Here is a 22217-nt window from a genome sequence, read left to right as displayed (position 1 = left end):
CGCATTCATGTATCTACAGTATGTCCTGCTGAAAAGTACGATACTCCTCGTCTTTTTTTCTTTTTGCCATCTTCTCAAAAGGGTTTCTAAAATTAAATGACAACGCAGGAAACGAAACTGAAATGAGTTTAATTCCTGATCTCACGCACACGCGTACATAGGCCGCTATTTTCGGCACCAAAATACGGCAACACCACTTGAACACACCCTCTGCCTCATTTGCTTTGCCTATGCCATTGATAGATAGATAGATAAATAGGTAGATAAACACAACAACATGTATGTTTGCCACATTCCCACTAAAATTACTGCGAACCGGCTTTCTAGTCGCCGGTTGTAGTATATGGACTACGCGTCCCATGATCACCCTGGGCTCAGGCAGCCAATGGCATGGGACTCGGGGGGATCTAACGTAGAACATCTAGGTTGCAATTTGATGACATCTAGTGCGAAGTGCGGGAGTGTTGTCGGAGCATTAAAAAAGTTAACATATGTCACAAAAGTCACGTCTGCTCATTACTGCACAACACCAGCGTATGACCGGTGACCGTCGCTGTTTCACACAATGCGCAAAGGAGTATAACGATACTTTTTTTTTTTTTTTTTAAATGATTAAATATTTGTCTGCGAGCCAGATGCAGCCATCAAAAGAGCCAGATCTGGCTCACGAGCCATAGGTTCCCGAGCCCTGGCCTAGTAATCCGATTGAGAGTAGCCTAAAAGCACCTCGGTTATGAATACACGCTATCGGAGCCGATCTTGTGACCGAATGCGATACTCCAAAAATAGCCGTATTGTTTGCCGATACGGAGTATCGGATTGTGCCACCCCTACTATAAAAACCCGTTGTGATAAATGACCCCTCAGAATTAAACTGAGGACCATCTCATGAAGATGTCAGAACTGGAAAACGAGGAGAGTCCAAAAACGTATTTTGTGTGTCATTGACTTATTTCCAACTGTACCTCTATCGGTAGAATTTTGAAGTGAAGGTAGGGAGAGAAGCCAGAAATAGGGACGGATATTTCACATTCAATAGGAAGAAGATAAATGAAGCATTTAAACCACTTTTAGACCACATGTTCAAGGGGACATTTCTATTTTAGTCCGATCCGCTCGGTGGTTTTGTTTTGTCATTGTACAGTTCTATATTTGCACAAGCAAATCTTGTCTACTTGGGAAGTAGAATGGCACACAGTGCGAGAGATTACTGCTATGCGATGAAAATGGCACGAGTCAAAATGAATTTATTCATTTGATTTTGTTAAACATACAGTACTTTTTACAGGACTGTATGCGTCCTCTCATTAGGCAGCTATAGGCTGATCTGTATCCTAAGGATAAGGGTGGTTGAATACCAGGTTGTGCGGTTGGCATTATGTGGTTTAGTGATTAGCCCTCGTCTTCCTTCGGCTAACTCGTGTTCCCTGGCTGGAAGCTTTATGACATCCAGTGGATTGGCCTAAGCGGGATTAAGAGCTTTTCATCAAGATGTTTCCTCCTCTTCTTGTCATTCCCCATTAGCATTCGCCTCAAACAAACCCTCATCCAACATATGATCTGAAAATCTTGTTTAGCCATCGTACTGTGTGTTATCTCAACTTTACATGAGAAAGTTAAATGTTTCCCATAGGAAAAACTATCAGACTATAGGCACCTTTTATGCTGCGTTCGCGCTTGGTTTTGACCAGACAGGCTGTGACTTTTTGCCTTGCAGAGAAGTTGCTCTTTCTGCCACAGGTTCAGCAACAATGAGGAAGCAGCCAATCAAATATGTTTTCTCATTCGCGTGAAATCGGCCACGATTTTTTGTGGGGTTTTTCTTTGTATTGATTTTTAAGTCTTAACCCATTGCCACCCAGTCGAACTGGTTTGGACGTGTGTCGCTGTAATAAAAAAAAAACCAACAACAACAACACACATACACATACTGTACGCGTTGTTTCCCAGATGTACGGCATCTTGGGCAATTACAGAAACAACACTCCGTGGCATATTGCATTTGATTAGTGTTGACATTCGTGGAGTAGGCCTTCTCCAAGCTTTGAATAATTCATCAGTCCCAATACGCTGCCAGACATTGAGGTGAGCAGGAGACGATTCAGAGCCAGGCTGTTCAGGAACTGCGAACTGGTAGAATGACTCCATTAATAATGCCATCTTTTCATCGAGAGAGCGGTGACAAAACATTCTCTTCACTACTTTTCTGCTCACATTTTGGTCATAGAGTTTTGGATAAGGAGCACTCGTCTTGTCAAAGAGCTTTAGAACGTTCATTGAAAACGCATTCATTACGTGATGAAAATGACATCTTTGCTGAACGTGTTGGGTCAGCCACAGGGCATGATGCTATAATCTCCACCAGAAGACTTTGACTTGGTTGCTGTAGTCAAACGTGCCCTGATCCAAAAAGCTATTTTGTGAGTGACTGAGAATGTAACTGGCACTCACAAGGATATACAGATGCCCTACTACTGTACTTCAACAATTACTACTGTTGCCATTTTAATGTTCTTCTTCTACGTTTCGCTTCATGGTAACCACTTTAAAAGCAGATAATATTCTTACCCATATTAGTAGTCTTATAAATTTGTGGTTAATCAACTACACTGCTGGCCAAAGGTATTGGCACCCCTGCAATTCTGTCAGATAATGCTCAATTTCTCCCAGAAAATGATTGCAATTCCAAATGATTTGGTAGTAATATCTTCATTTATAAAAGAGAATGGGGGGAAATGAAATCATCATCAAAACTCCAAAAAATGGGCCGGATAAAAAGTATTGGCACCCTTTGAAAAATCATGTGATGCTTCTTTAATTTGTGTCATTAACAGCACCTGTTACTTACCTGTGGCACATAACAGGTGGTAGCAATAACTAACTCACATTTAAAGTGGATTAAAGTTGACTCAACCTCTGTCATGTGTCCTTGTGTGTACGACATTGAACATGAAGAAAAGAAAGAAGACCAAAGAACTGTCTGAGGACCCGAGAAGAAAAATTAGGAGGAAGCATGGGCTATCTCAAGGCTACAAGTCCATCTCCAAGAACCTGTATGTTCCTTTGTCTACCGTGCACGGTGTCATCAATATGTGTAAAGCCCACGCCACTGAGGCTAACCTCCCTAGAAGTGGACGGATAAGAAAAATTGACGAGAGATTTCAAGGAGAGATTGTGCGGCTGGTGGATAAAGAATCTCGACTAACATCCAAACAAGGTCAAGCTGTCCCGTAGTCCGAGGGTACAACAGTGTCAACCTGTACTATCCGTCGGCGTCTGAATGAAAAAGGGACTCTATACCCAGGAAGACCCCACTTCTGACCCAGAGACATAAAAAAGCCAGGCTGGAGTGTGCCAAAACCTACCTGAGAAAGCCAAAAACGTTTTGGAAGAATGTTCTCAGGTCAGATGAAACAAAGGTAGAGCTTTTTGGGAAAAGGCATCAACATAGAGTTTACAGGGAAAAATGAGGCCTTCAAAGGAAAGAACACGGTCCCCACAGTGAAACATGAGGGAGGTTCCCTGATGTTTTGGGGTTGCTTTGCTAATTCTGGCACTGGACTGCTTGACTGTGAGCATAGCATTATGAAATCTGAAGACTACTAACAAATTTTGCAGCATAATGTGTGAGAAAGCTGGGTCTCCCTCAGAGGTCATGGGTCTTCCAGCAGGACAATGACCCAAAACACACTTCAAAAAGCACTAGAAAATGGTTTGGGAGAAAGCACTGGCGATTAACCAGCAATGAGTCCAGATCTGAATCCTATAGAACACCTGTGGAGAGATCTGAAAAGGGCACCCTTCAAATCCCTTCAAACTGAAGCAGTTGGCCAAAGAAGAATGGTCTAAAACTGCAGCAGAGCATTGTCAGAACCTCATTGATGGATACCGGAAGCGGTTGTTATTTTGTCCAAAGGTTGTGCTACCAAGTATTAGGCTGAGGGTGCCAATACTTTTGTCCGGCCCGTTTTTTTAGTTTTGTGTAAAATGATAATTATTTCTTTTTATTTTTTTTGTTCATTTTTCACTTTTTTGCTTTTTCATTTCAAGCAAAATAAATGAAGAGATTACTACCAAGGCATTTGTAATTGCAATCATTTTCTAGGATAAATTGAGCATTATCTGACAGAATTGCAGTGGTGCCAATACTTTGGGCCAGCAGTGTACAGCAAAGGGTGCACTAAAAAAATCGACAGAAATTAAACGTCACCTGTCCAAAGAGCATGACTGCCCTCTTGTAGAGAACATACAGTGCCTTGCAAAAGTATTCGGCCCCCTTGAACCTTGCAACCTTTCGCCACATTTCAGGCTTCAAACATAAAGTTATAAAATTTTAATTTTTTGTCAAGAATCAACAACAAGTGGGACACAATCGTGAAGTGGAACAAAATTTATTGGATAATTTAAACTCTTTTAACAAATAAAAAACTGAAAAGTGGGGCGTGCAATATTATTCGGCCCCCTTGCGTTAATACTTTGTAGCGCCACCTTTTGCTCCAATTACAGCTGCAAGTCGCTTGGGGTATATTTCTATCAGTTTTGCACATCGAGAGACTGACATTCTTGCCCATTCTTCCTTGCAAAACAGCTCGAGCTCAGTGAGGTTGGATGGAGAGTGTTTGTGAACAGCAGTCTTCAGCTTTTTCCACAGATTCTCGATTGGATTCAGGTCTGGACTTTGACTTGGCCATTCTAACACCTGGATACGTTTTTTTTTTTTAACCATTCCATTGTAGATTTGGCTTTATGTTTTGGATCATTGTCCTGTTGGAAGATAAATCTCCGTCCCAGTCTCAGGTCTTGTGCAGATACCAACAGGTTTTCTTCCAGAATGTTCCTGTATTTGGCTGCATCCATCTTCCCGTCAATTTTAACCATCTTGCCTGTCCCTGCTGAAGAAAAGCCGGCCCAAACCATGATGCTGCCACCACCATGTTTGACAGTGGGGATGGTGTGTTCAGGGTGATGAGCTGTGTTGCTTTTACGCCAAACATATCGTTTTGCATTGTGGCCCAAAAGTTCAATTTTGGCTTCATCTGACCAGAGCACCTTCTTCCACATGTTTGGTGTGTCTCCCAGGTGGCTTGTGGCAAACTTTAAACGAGACTTTTTATGGATATCTTTGAGAAATGGCTTTCTTCTTGCCACTCTTCCATAAAGGCCAGATTTGTGCAGTGTACGACTGATTGTTGTCCTATGGACAGACTCTCCCACCTCAGCTGTAGATCTCTGCAGTTCATCCAGAGTGATCATGGGCCTCTTGGCTGCATCTCTGATCAGTTTTCTCCTTGTTTGAGAAGAAAGTTTGGAAGGACGGTCGGGTCTTGGTAGATTTGCAGTGGTCTGATGCTCCTTCCATTTCAATATGATGGCTTGCACAGTGCTCCTTGAGATGTTTAAAGCTTGGGAAATCTTTTTGTATCCATATCCGGCTTTAAACTTCTCCACAACAGTATCTCGGACCTGCCTGGTGTGTTCCTTGGTTTTCATAATGCTCTCTGCACTTTAAACAAAACCCTGTCACTATCACAGGGCAGGTGCATTTATACGGAGACTTGATTACACACAGGTGGATTCTATTTATCATCATCGGTCATTTAGGACAACATTGGATCATTCAGAGATCCTCACTGAACTTCTGGAGTGAGTTTGCTGCACTGAAAGTAAAGGGGCCGAATAATATTGCACGCCCCACGTTTCAGTTTTTTATTTGTTAAAAAAGTTTAAATTATCCAATAAATGTTGTTCCACTTCACGATTGTGTCCCACTTGTTGTTGATTCTTGACAAAAAAATTAAAATTCATATCTTTATGTTTGAAGCCTGAAATGTGGCGAAAGGTTGCAAGATTCAAGGGGGCCGAATACTTTTGCAAGGCACTGTATATTTCCTACCATGAAATGAAAACAATCACCTGCGGTTTATCAGTGCTATATAAAAACTTGGTTGAAACCGGTGCTTTCGAGTCTTGTTGCTATGTTAAATAGTTTCTTTTTTTTGTTGTTTTTTTTAAAGACGTCAAGTGAATGAAAAGGCCGGCGTGATCATAGCATCTCTGGCATAAAGAAGATAAAGAGGAATAATGTAAGGACTCAAGTGTAGCCCAAAGTAATGGCAAAAGAGTAGCGTTTCATTTTTACAAATGTACTTAAGTAAAAAGTGTGGCCTGCTAAAACTACTCTCAGCAAATGTTATGGAGTGAAATGTAAAGCGTTACCGCCCACCTCTGCCGACTAGTAGTAAAAAAAAACAAAACAAAACTAAACTAAACTAAAAACTAAAACTAAAACTAACTAAAGTGTTGATTTACCGAGACGTTCACCCTTGAAAGTTAGCCACCACATTTCATGACCATTTTTCTTCATCTTTCAGGTCCATGGGGTCGATGCATGGGCAGCGAGTGCGGCCCCGGCGGCAGCCAAAGCAGAGCAGTATGGTGCGCTCACTCTGAAGGTTGGACCACTCTCCACACCAACTGCGACCAGTCAGAACGGCCCAACAACCAACAAATCTGTTTTAGAGTGTGCGACTGGCACAAAGACTTGTATGACTGGCAACTGGGCGCGTGGAACCAATGCGTTCCCGTGTCAATGCGCAGCGCGGGGGTGCCACGGCCCACCGTGTGCACTCGGGGCGAGGAGGGGATACAGACCCGCGAGGTAGGATGTGTCCAGAAAGCTAACGGTGAGCCGGCGGAGGACGCCATCTGTGAATACTTTGAACCCAAACCCCGTCTGGAGCAGGCCTGTCTCATCCCGTGTCCTCGGGATTGTGTGTTGTCAGAGTTTAGTCCGTGGACGCCCTGTTCTAAAACTTGCGGGATGGGCTTACAGAACAGAATTCGCGTCGTTCTCGCGGCGCCGTTGTTTAACGGGGCGGCCTGCTTAAACCTAACGGAGTTTCAGACGTGCCAACCGGGATCGTGCGAAGGGGAAGAGAGCCAGTATAGTCTGCGGGTCGGATCCTGGGGGCCGTGCTCCGTGCCGGTCGCGAGGCAGGCCAGACATACGGACGAGCCGACACGTGAGAGTGACGAGCCGTCCGGAGAAAGTGAAAAGTTAGCAAAAAGACAGGGGAAAAAACAGTCTAAAAGAAGGGACAAACAGAGCAGAGACAAGGGGGACGAACTTGCAAGAGATGGAGACAAACCACTAAAGTCCAACAGGAAATTGGGCAAGGTGAACAGGAAACCAGACAGACCTTCTCGTCAGGCAGACCGGCCCCCCCGACAGAGAAAGGTTAAAAACAAAGAAAAACGAGAGAAAATTAAAGTCCGAGAGAGGGGTAAGGTCAAAGATCCGGAGACCAGAGAACTTATCAAAAAGAAACGCAACAGAAACCGCCAGAATCGCCCCGGAGGAAAGTTCTGGGATCTGCAAATCGGTTACCAGACAAGAGAAGTCACCTGTGTGCACAGGAGCGGGAGTGTTGAAGCTCTAAGGTAAGAGCCATTTATTCTAGAACAGGGGTGTCACACTCATTTTGGTTCGTGGGTCACACGCAACCCACATTTCGTGTCCGTAGTTACATTTGTTCGTTCGCCCCTCCCATTCAAAATGGATCCGACGTCGAGAGCCGTTAATGGCAGTTTTTGGCTTAAAATACAGCGGTACCTCGACATACGATCGCTTTGACACGCCATCTTTTCGACTTCCGACGTAAAATTTGACTCGCCAGTTGTTTCTACATCTGACGACGTGCTCGAAATACGACGATTTTTGACAGCGTCGCAGTCTGTTTTGCCGGAAGACGGACACACGGCTAATTTTCATGTGAGAGAAATCAACACTGGAACCAAAAAGGCAGGTGGAGGGAGAAAAAGGTGAGGCTTACCATTGAAATGAAGATGTGAATGATAGCAAATTATAAGCATGGTGCGTGCATCCATGAACTGGGCCGTAGAATGTCGATCTCGGCCCGCGGTCCTCCTCCGTTTGTCAGTCTTTATATGTTAAGGTGACAATTCTTCACCACCAAAGAAATCGCCAACTTCGTCAGGTTTCTAATCATTTATTCCATCAACTCACCTGGTGTCCACTGCTGTTGACGCCTAAGATCGAAACAGAAAGTAAAATAGCGCTCTCTTGCTCACCGTCACAGCCCCGCGGTGCGTTTAGGTACAGGAAAAAAAGTCCACCACATTAGAACCCCATTCGTTACATTATTACAGATATTATTATTATCATTATTGTTATTCTGATTTTTATTCATAATTTCTTTGTTTTGCTCTTTGTAATTGCTGTTTTCAATAGTGAAAGCAGTATTTATTAAGGATTAAGTGTAGGTTTTTGGGCTGCGGAACAAATTAATGGAATTATAATGTATTCCTATGGGAAAATCCTGCTCGACATACAACCATTTCGACTTACAGACGAGGTCCTGGAACGAATTGACTTCGTATGTAGAGGTACCACTGTAAACTGGTCCGGCCCACATGAGATCTAATTGCCATAGATGTCGCCCGGGAACCAAAATGAGTTTGACACCTCTGGTTTTAGCTGTAATGGATGAAGACCCTCGCTATAATAGTGCTATACTTGTGTCATTTCCAGCCTGTGCTCACGTGAGTCTCTGCCAGTGACCTACCAGGCGTGTGTCATAACAAAAGACTGCGATGTGACCGACTGGTCTGAATGGTCAGCTTGCTCCAAGGAGTGCTATGACCCCAATGGGCCAAATGGTGAGCGGACTCGCACAAGAAAAGTGAGTCAGTTTCCTACTGGAGGAGGGGCCGAGTGTCCCGAGCTGGAGGAGAGCCAGCCGTGCAGTCCTCGGGGAGAAACGGCGCCACCCTGCGTGGTGTAAGTTGTCGTCTTTCTTGGAACAAACTATCTGAATCTTGAAGGCGGTCGGGCTGGAAAACAAATGCAGCAGCCCCCACGTAAAAGCAATTCAAATAGTATTGTAAAATTTTTGATTTTGGTTTTGAGCTACTATGTATGAACTATGTCTTTTTACATGGGCTTAGCACAGTGGCTGTGTTGGAAATAATATCAGATTCCTCCAAACTAAGATGCTTATGGTTTGTTAACTGAGGATAAGGCTATTGGCATTCATGGTGCACAAATAAAATGAACGACAAATGAAAAATAATAAATTACAAACTCATCACATATAACTAATGTGTTACCAGAACGAAATAGTCACTTAGAAAAATAATAAAACTAGGACTGCAGCTATCGATTATTTTAGTAGTCAATTAATCTATTAACTAGTTAGTTCGAGTAATTGAGTAATCGGATACGGAACATAAATAATTAAAATACCTGAGCTGAGCCTCGAACGGTATTAAAAAAAAAAAAAAAGGATCTATGTACAAGAAAAGAACAATGGCTAACTTACATAGCAAAAGTCTGCCAGCTTAAATGCTATAAAACGCTTACACTTTTTTTCTTTACAAATGGTTCACACTCATATTTCTACACAAAAAAATGTCTAAATATACCAATGAACTAAATTACGAATGCATTAAAAAAAAAACATCAGCTCAAACAAAAACTTAGCTTATTTTGGTCGTTACATGGAGCAACTAGATTCAGCCGTGTGAAATGAGGCAGATTAGAGGGCATTGTATCCACCCAAATCAGTAAACTTAAATGCAAACACTTTCAAAATAAACTACTTTAATTAAACGAATAGTCGAAACAGCAAAATTTAATTCCAATCTTTTTTTCTAATCGAATACTCGAGTTAATCGATTAATTGTTGCAGCACTAAATAAAACACATCATTATAGATAAAAATCTGTGCAAACGCTCAGCAAATACATCTTGGGAATTGTCACTCATTGGCATTGTCTGGACTCTGGTTCTATGATTGCCTGCTTGTAAGCACCGTGTAAGTGCCTTACTGACACTTGGCACTCTCCGGGATTATCTCAGAGAGAACATAATCACAAAAAAAACTTGATGTTTGCACTATTTTGAGTTGAATGATAAATATAGTAGATGGATGGATGGATGGAATATTGGCACTTTCCTCCATAACTTCAGTTGAACGTGTTCTCTTATTTATGTTTATTGTATTTGGAAAACCTTCAAGTTGTTACATTTATCATTGCTACAACATCCAGTGGAGCATCATAATACAATTAGACATAATATGTTGAGTGTTGGTATGAGTACTGGATTTTTGGTGTTGGACAACATCGGGGAAACGGTTAAAAAGTCATTATCGGACAACTCTTAATATTTTTTTGCTTAGAAACACTATTTTTCGACAGCCATAAATTGTCTCGTGGGTTCATTTCCAAACGCAAAATGCAGTTGGAGTGGTTTGTGCTCCAACCTTAGGGGTATTCTTTCAGCATGTCAACATTTACGCAAACTTGAAGGCTCCAAACAAGAAGCTTTCCCCGAGGCTTTTTTTGTTGTTGTTGTTGTCAGACAGCACTGGTAAGTGGAAAGCCATTCATAAATGTGGTCCCTCTTATAGGCGACCTCAAACAACTTCAATTATAAACAGGAATGGGAGCAGCCTGCTTTACTATCTGACCTAAGGGTAAAAACTGCCACGTATTGCTGATTCAGACGATATTATTCACTAACCATACGCAAGCGCTTGAATGAATAGCCATAGCGAGAACCTATTTCCTCTTGAACAAAATGCATTCTGAGCACCCTGTTCATACAACATAAAGTGGAATTCCTGAGACGTTATGTAAACATAAATCCAGTTTAAAGCAAAAAAAAAAAAAGCCATTTTCTACTGCCTATTCTAGTTAACAGAACACAAGCAAAATCATTTTTCACATTTTTGGAACTTGAGCAAAATTGAAGGTGTCAACACCTTACTACATTTATTTGTAACATTGAATCTGTGTATTTTCCTCATAATTACAGTAGTGTAACATGACGTAGCGTAACGTAAATGATACTTTAAAAGAAGCACAATTTTTAGTGAAATAATTTTTTAAAAATACTTAGCCGTATTGTAAAGCAACGAATATCTGTAAATCACAGTTTGTCGTTGTCACGGGATTGATCTCACGCTCCAATAACAATGGAGATATCTTGGCAAAATTCACAATATTGCAAGAACGCGATGATGACAACGCGTCACACAGTAGTTGGCTCTTTGGATCATAGCAAGGGCGTACGTTTGGTCTCAGTATTGGTAGGGACAATATAACAGCATAACCTGCATGTACACTTTTAGCTGGGGACGGGACATTAATACGAGATTGGGTGAACGGGGGTCAGGGCTACATTTCTCACCAATATGAACCTAATTAATTGAAAGGCTAAATGATTAATGCAAAATAAATCTATCGACTTTCAGACTGCAAATTTATAACGTCTTACGACAATTTTTCTTAAATCTAGCTGAATAATTTTCTCCCATCCTGTTTTGAGTGTTAAAGGCTGGTTAACAGATTAATGTGTCAAGAAAAAAATGCTTTCAAATATATCTATTCTAGAATTAAGAACATTTCTGATAAACAAGTTTTTTAAATATGAAATATACAAACATTTTTTTGTTGTCGCCTAAAATAAGTGTTTGTTTTCAGCTAGCTATTTTTCTTATTTCAAGAAATCTGCGTAAAATTTACTTGAAGCACTGGAAGATTTCACTTATTTTTAGTAGATTTACACTGAAAACAAGGGGACCCTCCCCCTCCCCAAATCAATGGAGGTGGGTTTTTGCCCCGTTCGATTCAAACCTTTGTTTTCAAAAACTAATAATGAAACGTTTTGAAAACTTCAAGAATAAGTGTCTCGATTTTATAAGCCAATTGAAACACAAATTATATTAGCATACACAAGAAATACAAACTTGTTCATCATCTCTTAACTATCCAGGAATGAAAAAAAAAAAAGGTTCTGCACATGTATGTAATGTTAAAAATGGCCGCGAATGCAGCGGTTCCAAAGTAAAGTCTACAAACTTTCGATAAAGAAAGGCATATTTACTTACGTTTGATCATGGCTGGACATGTAGAAAAGTTCTCCTCAGACACATCCTGCCATGTGGCTGCCCACAACTTAACTGCAGGCCGCTCTCTCATTGTTCACGTCTTCACTGTGTCTTTAAGCATTTATTTATGCCATATTCATGTTGCGCGTGTATGTTTATGATGTAACTTGTTTATCTAGCACCTTTGGATAACATTGAGAGTCCAACTGAATGTAAAAGAGTGCTTATCCACCACCACAAAAGCTTCGGGAGCTAAATATTATCAGGGTGAACATTTTGACAGAACACCGGCTGTGAATGCGCGCGTGTGTATAGGGAGGGGAGGGGCCAAGTCATCAGCCAATCAAGCTTGCGTTTGAGGGGAAAAATGGACAAGCACATTCAGCAAGGGAAAAGGGGACAATGTAAGTCTGAACATAATAAAAGTACTGTAATTCACTTAATAATGGTAGGGTTAATTCTATCCTTACAACATGGGAAGACAAGCTAAAATACCTATATAACTGAAGTCATGAAATAATGCAAATAATGTTGCGTAAAAGTTGGTGTGGAAAATTTGAGCATCCTGAAAAGTTGCTAGTGTTATGTCCCTACCGTCCCTATACAAACCTACACCCTTGGATCATAGTGACCGTCAACAGGCCAACGGAACAATCTAGCACCCATAGAGTGAACAGTCACATGACTAGGCAGGTGTTAAATTGACAAGCCAGCTCGTCTTCTGAATAATATTTTGTTGTTTCTGTACATTTCCCTAAAGGTTTATTATTTAAAAAAAAAAAGACATCATTGTGCACTTCTATCTCTGGCGATCCAATGATTACATTTGTGTTTTTCCAAATCATCATTATTGCTGTAGCGTATACTGTAGCACCCCTGCGAAGCACACGCCTACACATATATCTGATTAAAATGAAAATTTAAGACACAACGGCTCATTGTTTAATATCACGGCGTTGATTTTCCAGTGACAAATTAACATGCTTTTGGGTGGTTAACCATCTCCAATCCACATCTTTCCAGTTACAACTGGAAGAGCACAGAGTGGACAGAGTGCAGAGTGGACTTGCTGCTGAGCCAACAGGACCGTCGTAAAGGAAACCTGACAGGCTTGTGTGGAGGTGGGATTCAAACACGAGAGGTGTATTGCGTCCTGGCCAGTGCAGATATGCCGTCCAATATCACTTCTACCAAGAGCAAAGAAGGTAATCAAATGTAGATGTCAACATTTTTTTTTTTCCTTGTGCGTTTAAATTTTCCATGAATGTACCTGACATCAATGACAAGCAACACCAGTCACCGCTTGCGCAATATGATAGAGGTGTGTGGTAGGTTAACGCGTTACATTTACTTTTTGTAGTACCGTATTGGCCCGAGTATAAGATGGTGTTTTTTGCATTGAAATAAGATTGAAAAAGAGGGGGTCGTCTTATATTCGCCGTCTAGACATTATAGCCATTCACGACACTAGATGACACCAGATATCATTGAAGCGATGTTCTGTTTTGACAGATCTCAGCTACTCTCCCCATTTACGACGCTAGATGGCGCCAGATATCATTGAAGAGATGTTCTGTCATGACAGATCTCAGCTACTAGTTTAACCAGTTTGCATTATTTTATTGCATTATTAATGTGTTTCCTTATTCAGATTTGTTTCAAGACTACAGTTACAGTTAGACTTCACTTTGATGGTTCATGCAGTTATTGCAGTTTTGTTGTTTGGTTTATTTACATTTCAAAAACCAGAAGCCATTCATTTACAAATGTGATTGCACTTTAGTTTACATTATTAAACGTTCAGAAATTAAGATTTGAATGAGGCAAAATAACATGCTTTTTCTCTCAAATATATTGCTATAGTCATTTGTTTCAGATGTACTGTAATTATTTTCTGTATAAAATTAATTTGGTGTTTAAAAAGTCTTTTTTCAAACTTGGCCTTGAAAAAGAGGGGGTTGTCTTATAATCAGGGCCGTCTTATATTCGGGCCAATACGGTACTTTTTGACAAGCACTTATGCTCTACAGACAGGTGTTGTTTCATTTCTGTAGATTTTTCTAGTTGGAACCCCTCCCGGCAGACCCAAAATGTGAATGCATGAAAAATGGGGAAAGTCATGGCAGGGCATGGTGGCGTGGGGCTTGGACAACAGCATAAAACTGGACTGGGGCCTACCCTATCCAATGACTCCCCGCACCCCACATCGACCCGTTTCCCAGGTTGTGTGATGCATTAAAGTTGGAGGGGAGTTGTGGAGAAAGGATAGTCATTCTCCGGCCCCACGTTAATATGGCATTAGAATATAACGGCGTTATTTTTGTCTGTAGTGAGTAATCTAATTAATTACTTTTCCCATTTTTGCACCGCCGCTTACGTTGCTGAGGATGTAAAGGCGTGCGTAACTTTGTATGCGTTGCTACATTGGTTGAATGACGCGAGAAAAGTAAGAGACACAGACTCACGGAGAAAGCATAGCGGGAGTGGGGAGGAAAAAAGGAGTTGTGACGCCATTGCAAACGCGATGCTAGGTGGCTCCAATAATAACTGACCGTAGCCGATAGCCTACTGCCTAGCCCACATGATGCTGCGATAGATATCACATGTATAGAGAACTAGATGTGAAATGATAGACTCACCGGCATTAGTAAACAGCCGCCATCTTAAAGCAGTAGACTTCTCAGGAAGGCTCTGTTGTAGAGAACCTAAGTAACTTTTATCTACAATACTGCTAAATTGGCAAAATCTTGAGTTGAATTTATCTTTAAATTATGAAACAATTTTAAAACTTACATATGTCGAAAGTAGACAAAACTAATGCAATAATGGGAGCAATTTTAACAACTTTAACAGATGATTCACAACATTAAATGAGTTCCAAACATAGCAAAGGTTACTATCTAGTTATCGCAATATCCGCAATACCACCTGTGTCTAGTTAAGTTTAGGGTAAAGAATTGGGCTTTGGCCAATTGTGCCAAAAACATTTTGAACTTCACATAGTGTGACCTCTGTTTTTGAAAAAAACAAAAAGAAAAGTAACACCAGTTACTTTGCCAAGTAACTAATTACTCTTACATTCAGGTAACTGAGTTACCACCTTAATTAGTTTTTGGAAGAAGTAATTTGCAACTGTAATTAATTACTTTTTTAAAGTACGTTTAACAACACTGCCCAGCCATCCACGGAATGTGTTGCCTGTCTCTATTTACAGAGTGTATTGTGTGTACTAGACTAGTGGTGTAAGTTAAAAGAGGCGACCAACCGCCCAACCAGGTGGGGGGAGCTGTGTGCCAACATTAACATCTGTGAAAGTGGGTCTGTTGGAACAAAGAAAGCCAATCAGGAGTATTTGCATCCTCTGTTAACACACCCACACACAGCCATGACATCTGTTTAAGGTCGCATCCCTTTGTTTTCTTGGCCACACAAGGACCAGCGATGAGCATCAAAGCGCTTTTCCTGTCATATTCAATCTGTGACTTCATCATATGAACATGCTAATAATATGCAAGCAGTGGGGAAATGACCTTTTCCCTAAATTAGCAGCGTTACTTGATGTACGGACGCCGGAAGTGGCTCGGTAAAATTTCTCTGCTTCGCCATTGACACCGTGAGTCTGGCCAGGGAAACTGAACTGCTGCCTCTTACTGATAATTATTCACATCATCTGTTTCCTACTTGCCACCCACTTTTATCAGTGTCACATTTCCCATTGCCAATTCAGTTAACGGCATTGAGTTTCACACATTTCCCGCTATCATTATTGGCAGGATGAAATTGGATAGTGTGCCAACTCCACTTGCAGAACCAACCTGTTCAATTGCGAACGTAACACCGTTACGGAATGTGTTTCTGACTGGTGCTTCGAGCCAAGTTAAATTTAAGCCTTTGCCGTTTGAAATGAACATTTAAGACAACAAAGTGAAACTGCTGTTCGGTGTCTGTTCTATTCTTACCACTAAATTTAAAAAAACAACAAAAAAAAACCAATCTTGCATAAGACCTGCAAAGTCTCAATTATCGCTAAATGTCGTTTTGACAACCGTCAAACAACTTTCAACAACAAACAACAACTTTCATATTTCTCACGACAACCAATGGCATCTCGCACCAAGAATTCCGTTTTAAAAGTACGCGTATCTCATAGGGATGTCCTCGATCCCGTCACTTGATCAGAAATCGGGCCCCATCTCGTCATTTTTAGAAGATCAGAATCGGGTGAAAAAGATTTTGAAGATGCATTTATTTAACTATTAACTCACCGTTGACGTCGACAGACATCCATTTTGACTGGGAGGCCCCTCAGTCAAATTAGAAGACGGTGCGCACTTAGCACAGGTACAGCTACGGTGCATTCTCTACGGATTGTCGTTTGGCAGCTGGAAGTAGAACACTGAAGCCTAGACCATCTGGCGCAGTGTTACCAGGTCAAGGTTAGCTTGCGATGAGAATTCCATTCATCCGTCTTTGTTATGAATGCTTGGAGCTGTTTTAATGAAGAATTTAGAGAAGACTAAAGGAGGCATACGGCTTTACCGTTCTGCGTGTCCGAGCGGCTGAACGGGAGAGGCTATTTCATATGAATATTTGGAATGTGTCATTCACCCAGCCGTTTCATGCGTTGTCACATTTTGTTTGTGTTCCATTTAGCACTGCGGCCTGTGAACAATGATCTGTGTGTCGGTACGCCCCCAAACACCACTCAGCTCTGCCATATAAACTGTCCGGTCGAGTGTGATGTATCAGCCTGGAGCGCCTGGGGACCGTGCGCCTTTGAAAACTGCCAGGATCAAACTGCTAAGAAAGGTAGTTGTACACATATTATGACAGCAGAACCCCGTGATACGGCTCACGAGTACACAAAGTCTGGTTTCCATACGTCCAATAGGCAATTTGTGTGCATTTTGCAGTTCTGAGTGAGTGCCTGCGCTCATGATTTATTATTGTTTCTTAACAGGGTTCAAAATGAGGAAGCGGAAAATTGTCAACGATCCAACTGGCGGAACAGGAAATTGCCCACACTTGGTCGAAGCAATACCATGCGAAGACCCCAGGTGCTACGACTGGCTCGTAGTTAAACTGGAAGCGTGCATTTCGGATCATGAGATGGAATGTGGACCGGGAACACGAAATCCTCAAGTTCAGTGTGTCAACAGTGATGGTTTGTTCGTTTTGTCACCTGTAACATTCTTTTACCGTCCTTCAATTCTAAGTGCTCCTGCTAAGTTGGGATGTGGTAGTCAAGTAGTAGCTAAACAAGTGTTGGACTGGAATTATACTAAAGTGTTTGGGGCCTCCTGGGGGGTGTCCCAGGTGGATCCCCCATTTGGGTGGCGGGGCAGTTGTTGCCGCTTTCAAAATATTAAGTCAACGTTTTTGTTACTAGGTCAACATGTGGAGAGGCAACTCTGCCGTGATGCCATACTGCCGATGCCAGTCATCTGTGAGGTGCCTTGCCCAAAGGACTGTGCGATAAGTCCTTGGACAGAGTGGTCGCACTGCTCCCACACCTGCTCTGGAAAAAATACAGAGGGCAAGCAGACCAGAGCTCGCTCCATTTTGGCCTACAATGCAGAACAGGGTAAGAGGATACACTCCAACTTTAATGGATAGTTCCAGAACATTCCTGAACAGGCCGGCGTGATCGTAGGACCTTATTGCACAAAAGTCATCGAATTCCGACGAGAAATGCGCGCTTTCATGTCATGTGGTCGGCAGCGTTCTATGTCAAAAGTTTATTTTTGATGCTGCTTTAAAGACGCCACTTGATTGAACAGCCCAGCGTGATTGTCGGACTTCAGACCTCAAGCTTTTGTGTGGTCAAGTGACTGAATTGGTACATCTGATTGGCATCACGGAGTCATGAGATTATTGTTGCGACGTCTCGTCGATGAGTCTGGTACTTTAGAGCCACTGTGCTGGAAAAAATAAAGTCAAAACTAAAGTGTAGAATAAAGAAAAAAATGTAATGTAGCCCAAATTTCTCTTCACAAATTTATTCAAGTAAAAAATATGGTGTGGTAAAACCACTCTTCTTAGTGGTACATTTTTCTCCAAAAGTAAATGTAGCACATTACTATCAACTTCTGGACAATGGGTAATAATGATGTCATAAGAAAGAGCTGACAATCTGGAATACGAGACTAAAACGGTATAGGCAATGATAAAATGGCTACTCGTACTAAGGCAGCCACCTTTATTTATGGTGATCTCACCATGAAAATGAAATTCTGCATTTTTAAAAAAAAAATTTTAATTGAAGAAGATCATGGTTGCATTTGATGAAGGTTTTTGGCAGTGGTGTTTGGGGGCTGATGGTAATGATGATATTCCCCAGCAACTGTGAGGTGATGACAGCATTTAGTTCACAATTGTGCCATATCCAATTGATGAATTTATACAGTTGTTTGACATCTCAACCTACCAATACTAATAACAGGTGAAGGAATCTCACCTTTTAGCCAGACTGCCAGAGTCACGCCAGCCGAAACGCTGGACCCACGCAGGCGCAGATCCAATGCCCAGGGCTTGGGAGACCCGACAATCCAGCCAAAAGGCCAAACGCCGCACGTTCACCTTAGTCTTAACCCCTTGTACTGACTCCATTTTAAAAGCGGGAAAAAGGCTTCGAAACACAAGTTGACAATTTCTTTGAGTCGACAGCAATCATACAGCACAGAGGGATCCAGGTGAAGATTCAGGGTCACCATATCACAAGTCAACAAAAGATTCCTGAGGAAAATGACAATGATGAGTTAAACATTCAGTCTTTTTGAAGGCTCTCGCGGGGCAGGCTGTGGGCAGAAGAAGGGTGTGCTTGGGCGTCGTATTGTCTGTTTGTGGATCGGACGGGAGGATTCGGGAGTTACTGTTGTCAGGGCAATAAGGGTTGTGGATTTTGCCACCTCAGCGTCGAAGGGGCTCTTGGAGTTTTATCAGTCATGTTACCAGTCGGATATCAGGTATTCTCCAATGTTCCTTGTTTTGGGACACGACGTCCCGCCATTTTTTCTAGACTGACCGGGAGAACTGATTGCGGGAGTTGGGGGTGCAGACGTGGGCTTGCAGATGTCTTCCTTGTCAGCGTTAATCTTGCTCAGTCAGTTGCATGATGCACACGTTGGGCTTCCGTGATAAGAAGACGTCATGTAATATTGGGTGTATTAGAGCAATACAAACAGTCAAACAGTAAATACGAGAAAAGATACTATTCCCTGATTGATTATATTAAGTGTGTTAGACTAATACAAATAGTCGATCGGTAAACACGAGAAAAAATACTATTCCCTTCAAAGGATAACACCATTTTTTTTCCCCTTAGTGGTTTGAAGGGGCAAAAAAATACCCACAGATGGCTCGCGCCTGGCTTGGCATTGCTCCCAAATTGAATTTGTTTTTTGGCCCGACTGTGATTGTAACAGCTACTGTCACACTTGTGGAACACGTTGTCCAACATGCTGTTTCTGGCTTGTTCACAGCTGATTCATCCACGAGAATGGACATATTAACTGTATACACGTTTGACTTCATTCATCTTAACTATTTTCCAAATGTATGGTTGCAAATTGCGAGCACATTTCTGGTTTTCCCTATCGGTATGGCTTATTGATGGTAGCTTTGCATGTAATGCTAAAGCTATCGATTCTAATATACGTAGAGTACAGTGCCAAGGTACAACTAAACACACAAGGCAATATTTTAAATTAGCTTTGTCCAGGTGACTCCTTAAAAATACGGTCATCATCAAAGATCGCGACTGTTTAATGTCAAAATATTTGAATGAACTTTTAAGTACAAAAACCACTGAAGATTACATCGATGCCTGTCATTTAATAGGTGGAATGCAGTGTCCCAATGTCAGTGCCTTACTGGAGGTGAGGAGCTGCAATGACCACCCCTGCACTGTATACCACTGGCAGACCGGCTCATGGGGACAGTGCATAGAGGACTCCTCCATCCCGGCCACCAACACATCTTTAAGCAATGCGCACGGAGACGATGCCTCGTGCTCAGTCGGGATGCAGACTCGCAAAGTCATCTGTGTTCGGGTTAATGTTGGCCAGGTGCCTCCAAAGAAGTAAGACGTTGTATATTACTTATGCGCAATCCCTTTTTTTTTTTTTTTTTAATTTGGGGGGGGGGGGGGGGGGTCTTTTCTACAATAGACGTGCGGTCGGTCAATGTTACGTGATTCAGAAATGTCGCCGTCCAGCAAAGATAAAATGGCAATGGTTTTGGTTCATTGCGGCATATACTATTTACCATATAATTATCCAGCAGAATAACCTGATTGATCGCTTAAGGAAGGTTGAAGCAGCTATCTGACCGGATGCTGTGATCTTTCATTTTAATTCAGCGCTGCAGTATTTAGTGAGTGAGAATGTCAATGACCTCCTTTCAGGTGTCCGGAAAGCCTGCGTCCAGACACTGTCCGGCCCTGCCTGCTGCCTTGCAAAAGAGACTGTTCGGTCACACCGTACAGTGACTGGAACTCCAACTCACCAACGTGTCAGAAAGGTCGGTTTGTCACTTCATCGTATGTCTGCTATATGTTCCATTTTTATGGGATTATTGGGAAGCAGCAATAAAAGTTCTTACCACTGCGCATGGACAAGTCTGAAAATCCTGCTCAAAATGATCAATCCCTTTCAAACTTACATAGTCAGCACTGATGAACCCAAATACATTTCAGATGTTCTAATAGGCTAGAACTGACATTTTCTAACAGTAGCCTGAAGGTTTTCTGGTAATAGACTTTTACCTAATCCGTCCATCCATCCATCCTGGAATTTGAAGTGGGGTGTACCTTAAATTGACACTTTTTCTTGTATGGAAGGTTGTGATTGATATGCTTGTCCATAGGTGGTAAGACAAAAAAGAAGCAATCTAGGAAACGTCTCATCATACAATTACCAGCCAATGGTGGGCAAGAATGTCCAGAAGTGCTGACACAAGAAAGAGAGATTGATACGCCTGCTGTCTGTCCAGGTTACAGGTTTGTAAATGTATTGTATTGTACAATGTATTTGTAACCCTTCTCCCAGTATGACTGGGTTGTAAATTGTATCATTTTAGGGTTCAACTAATCTAGATTCGGTAGGAGATTGGCAACGGCACTCAACAACATAAGACACACTGACAAAAGAACATGTAGTGGAACACAACTGTGTTTTTGAATTTGAACAATTTATAAACTTTTTAACCTAAATAGCGACACCTAGAGTCAGTGAGAAAAAATAAAATTGAATTGCAATCTCTTTTTTTCCCTTTTGTCTGGTGTCAGGCCTTACCCCCCAAAAAATGAAAATCTGAGATCTCAGAAGAAAAAAAATAATCCAAGGACTGCTGATTAATCCTTTTGTCCTACCGCCCTCAACGAACATAGGTGGTGGTCAAGGAACGTCAGTGTTCTTCTATGTGACTTTTTCCCCCTACGCCTCTGGTGGCGTCCGTTGTTGGGGTTCAGTCCAGGTCGCAGCAGGTAGTCTCTTCTCCAAAGTGAATCAATCCCAAAAAAAAAAAAAAACCAGCCTGTACGAAATGTGCAGGTTCATTACTCAAGGTGCAAACAATGCAACACACACCCCAGTAATGGACTAGAAAAAGATTTAAAAATGAATTTATATTGGACCCCAATATACGTAGTGAACACCATTATCGCCCCCCCCTACAAGCACAGCTCATGTGCTAATGCTAGGAAAAAAACATTGAAAAGGCAGCTAAAAACACTTTTTTTCCCCTCTTTCACAACTCAACATAAATGATATAACAGAACTCTAATCACAAATCTTTTGTCCATAGCAGTCCATAACAATTGTCCTGACTGGTTTTATCATTTTTTCGTGTGGCTATATCCAAATTGTTTAGCACACATCGACAGCTAGCCCAGTAGCATATATGGGAACACTCACCAGGATAGTTTTGCTTCTATCAACTTTTCTCTCGTTGGCTCAATATGTACCGCAGTCGTCTCCAACACCTTTTAGCCCGAAATAAAATGTGAATAAACAAACTTAAATGATCAGGGAACGCTATTTTGTCTTATACTACTTACGTGGAAACTTCTGGAAGCTTTCCTGACGACTAACGTTCCCGCTCTCTCTCTCGCAAATGAGTGGGCGAGCAAGAGATGGCGTACATTTCGCCGTGGTGCATTCAGGTGCATCGGAAATAATTCGATTATATAAAACGTGAATTTCCTGGTTATTTAACACTGGGTTACATATTGTATTAGACAATAAAAATGTTGTTAAACAAAAATGAGATACGTACATCGTGTATATGCTATAAGACTGTATT

At 41.7% G+C, this 22217-nt stretch overlaps 1 protein-coding gene across 3 annotated transcripts in view; it reads left to right on the top strand.

The window, feature by feature from the left end:
• The window catches only part of thsd7aa (thrombospondin, type I, domain containing 7Aa), a 49554-nt gene that overhangs the window by 12519 nt on the left and 14818 nt on the right, over positions 1 to 22217 (top strand). For all 3 annotated transcript variants that reach the window (XR_009061888.1, XM_057828156.1, XM_057828157.1), the window contains exons 2-10: positions 6372 to 7440; positions 8552 to 8800; positions 12939 to 13120; positions 16569 to 16724; positions 16876 to 17079; positions 17305 to 17499; positions 19755 to 19995; positions 20320 to 20435; positions 20781 to 20913. Coding sequence is in view for 2 of the 3 variants with exons in the window: in XM_057828156.1 (XP_057684139.1) it covers positions 6372 to 7440; positions 8552 to 8800; positions 12939 to 13120; positions 16569 to 16724; positions 16876 to 17079; positions 17305 to 17499; positions 19755 to 19995; positions 20320 to 20435; positions 20781 to 20913 (2545 nt within the window). In the remaining variant the exon portion in view is untranslated. The remainder of the gene's footprint in view (positions 1 to 6371; positions 7441 to 8551; positions 8801 to 12938; positions 13121 to 16568; positions 16725 to 16875; positions 17080 to 17304; positions 17500 to 19754; positions 19996 to 20319; positions 20436 to 20780; positions 20914 to 22217) is intronic.

The sequence above is a fragment of the Corythoichthys intestinalis genome, chromosome 22 (assembly GCF_030265065.1).
Source record: "Corythoichthys intestinalis isolate RoL2023-P3 chromosome 22, ASM3026506v1, whole genome shotgun sequence".
NCBI lineage: Eukaryota > Metazoa > Chordata > Actinopteri > Syngnathiformes > Syngnathidae > Corythoichthys > Corythoichthys intestinalis.
This window is presented reverse-complemented; position numbering and strand designations above follow the sequence as displayed.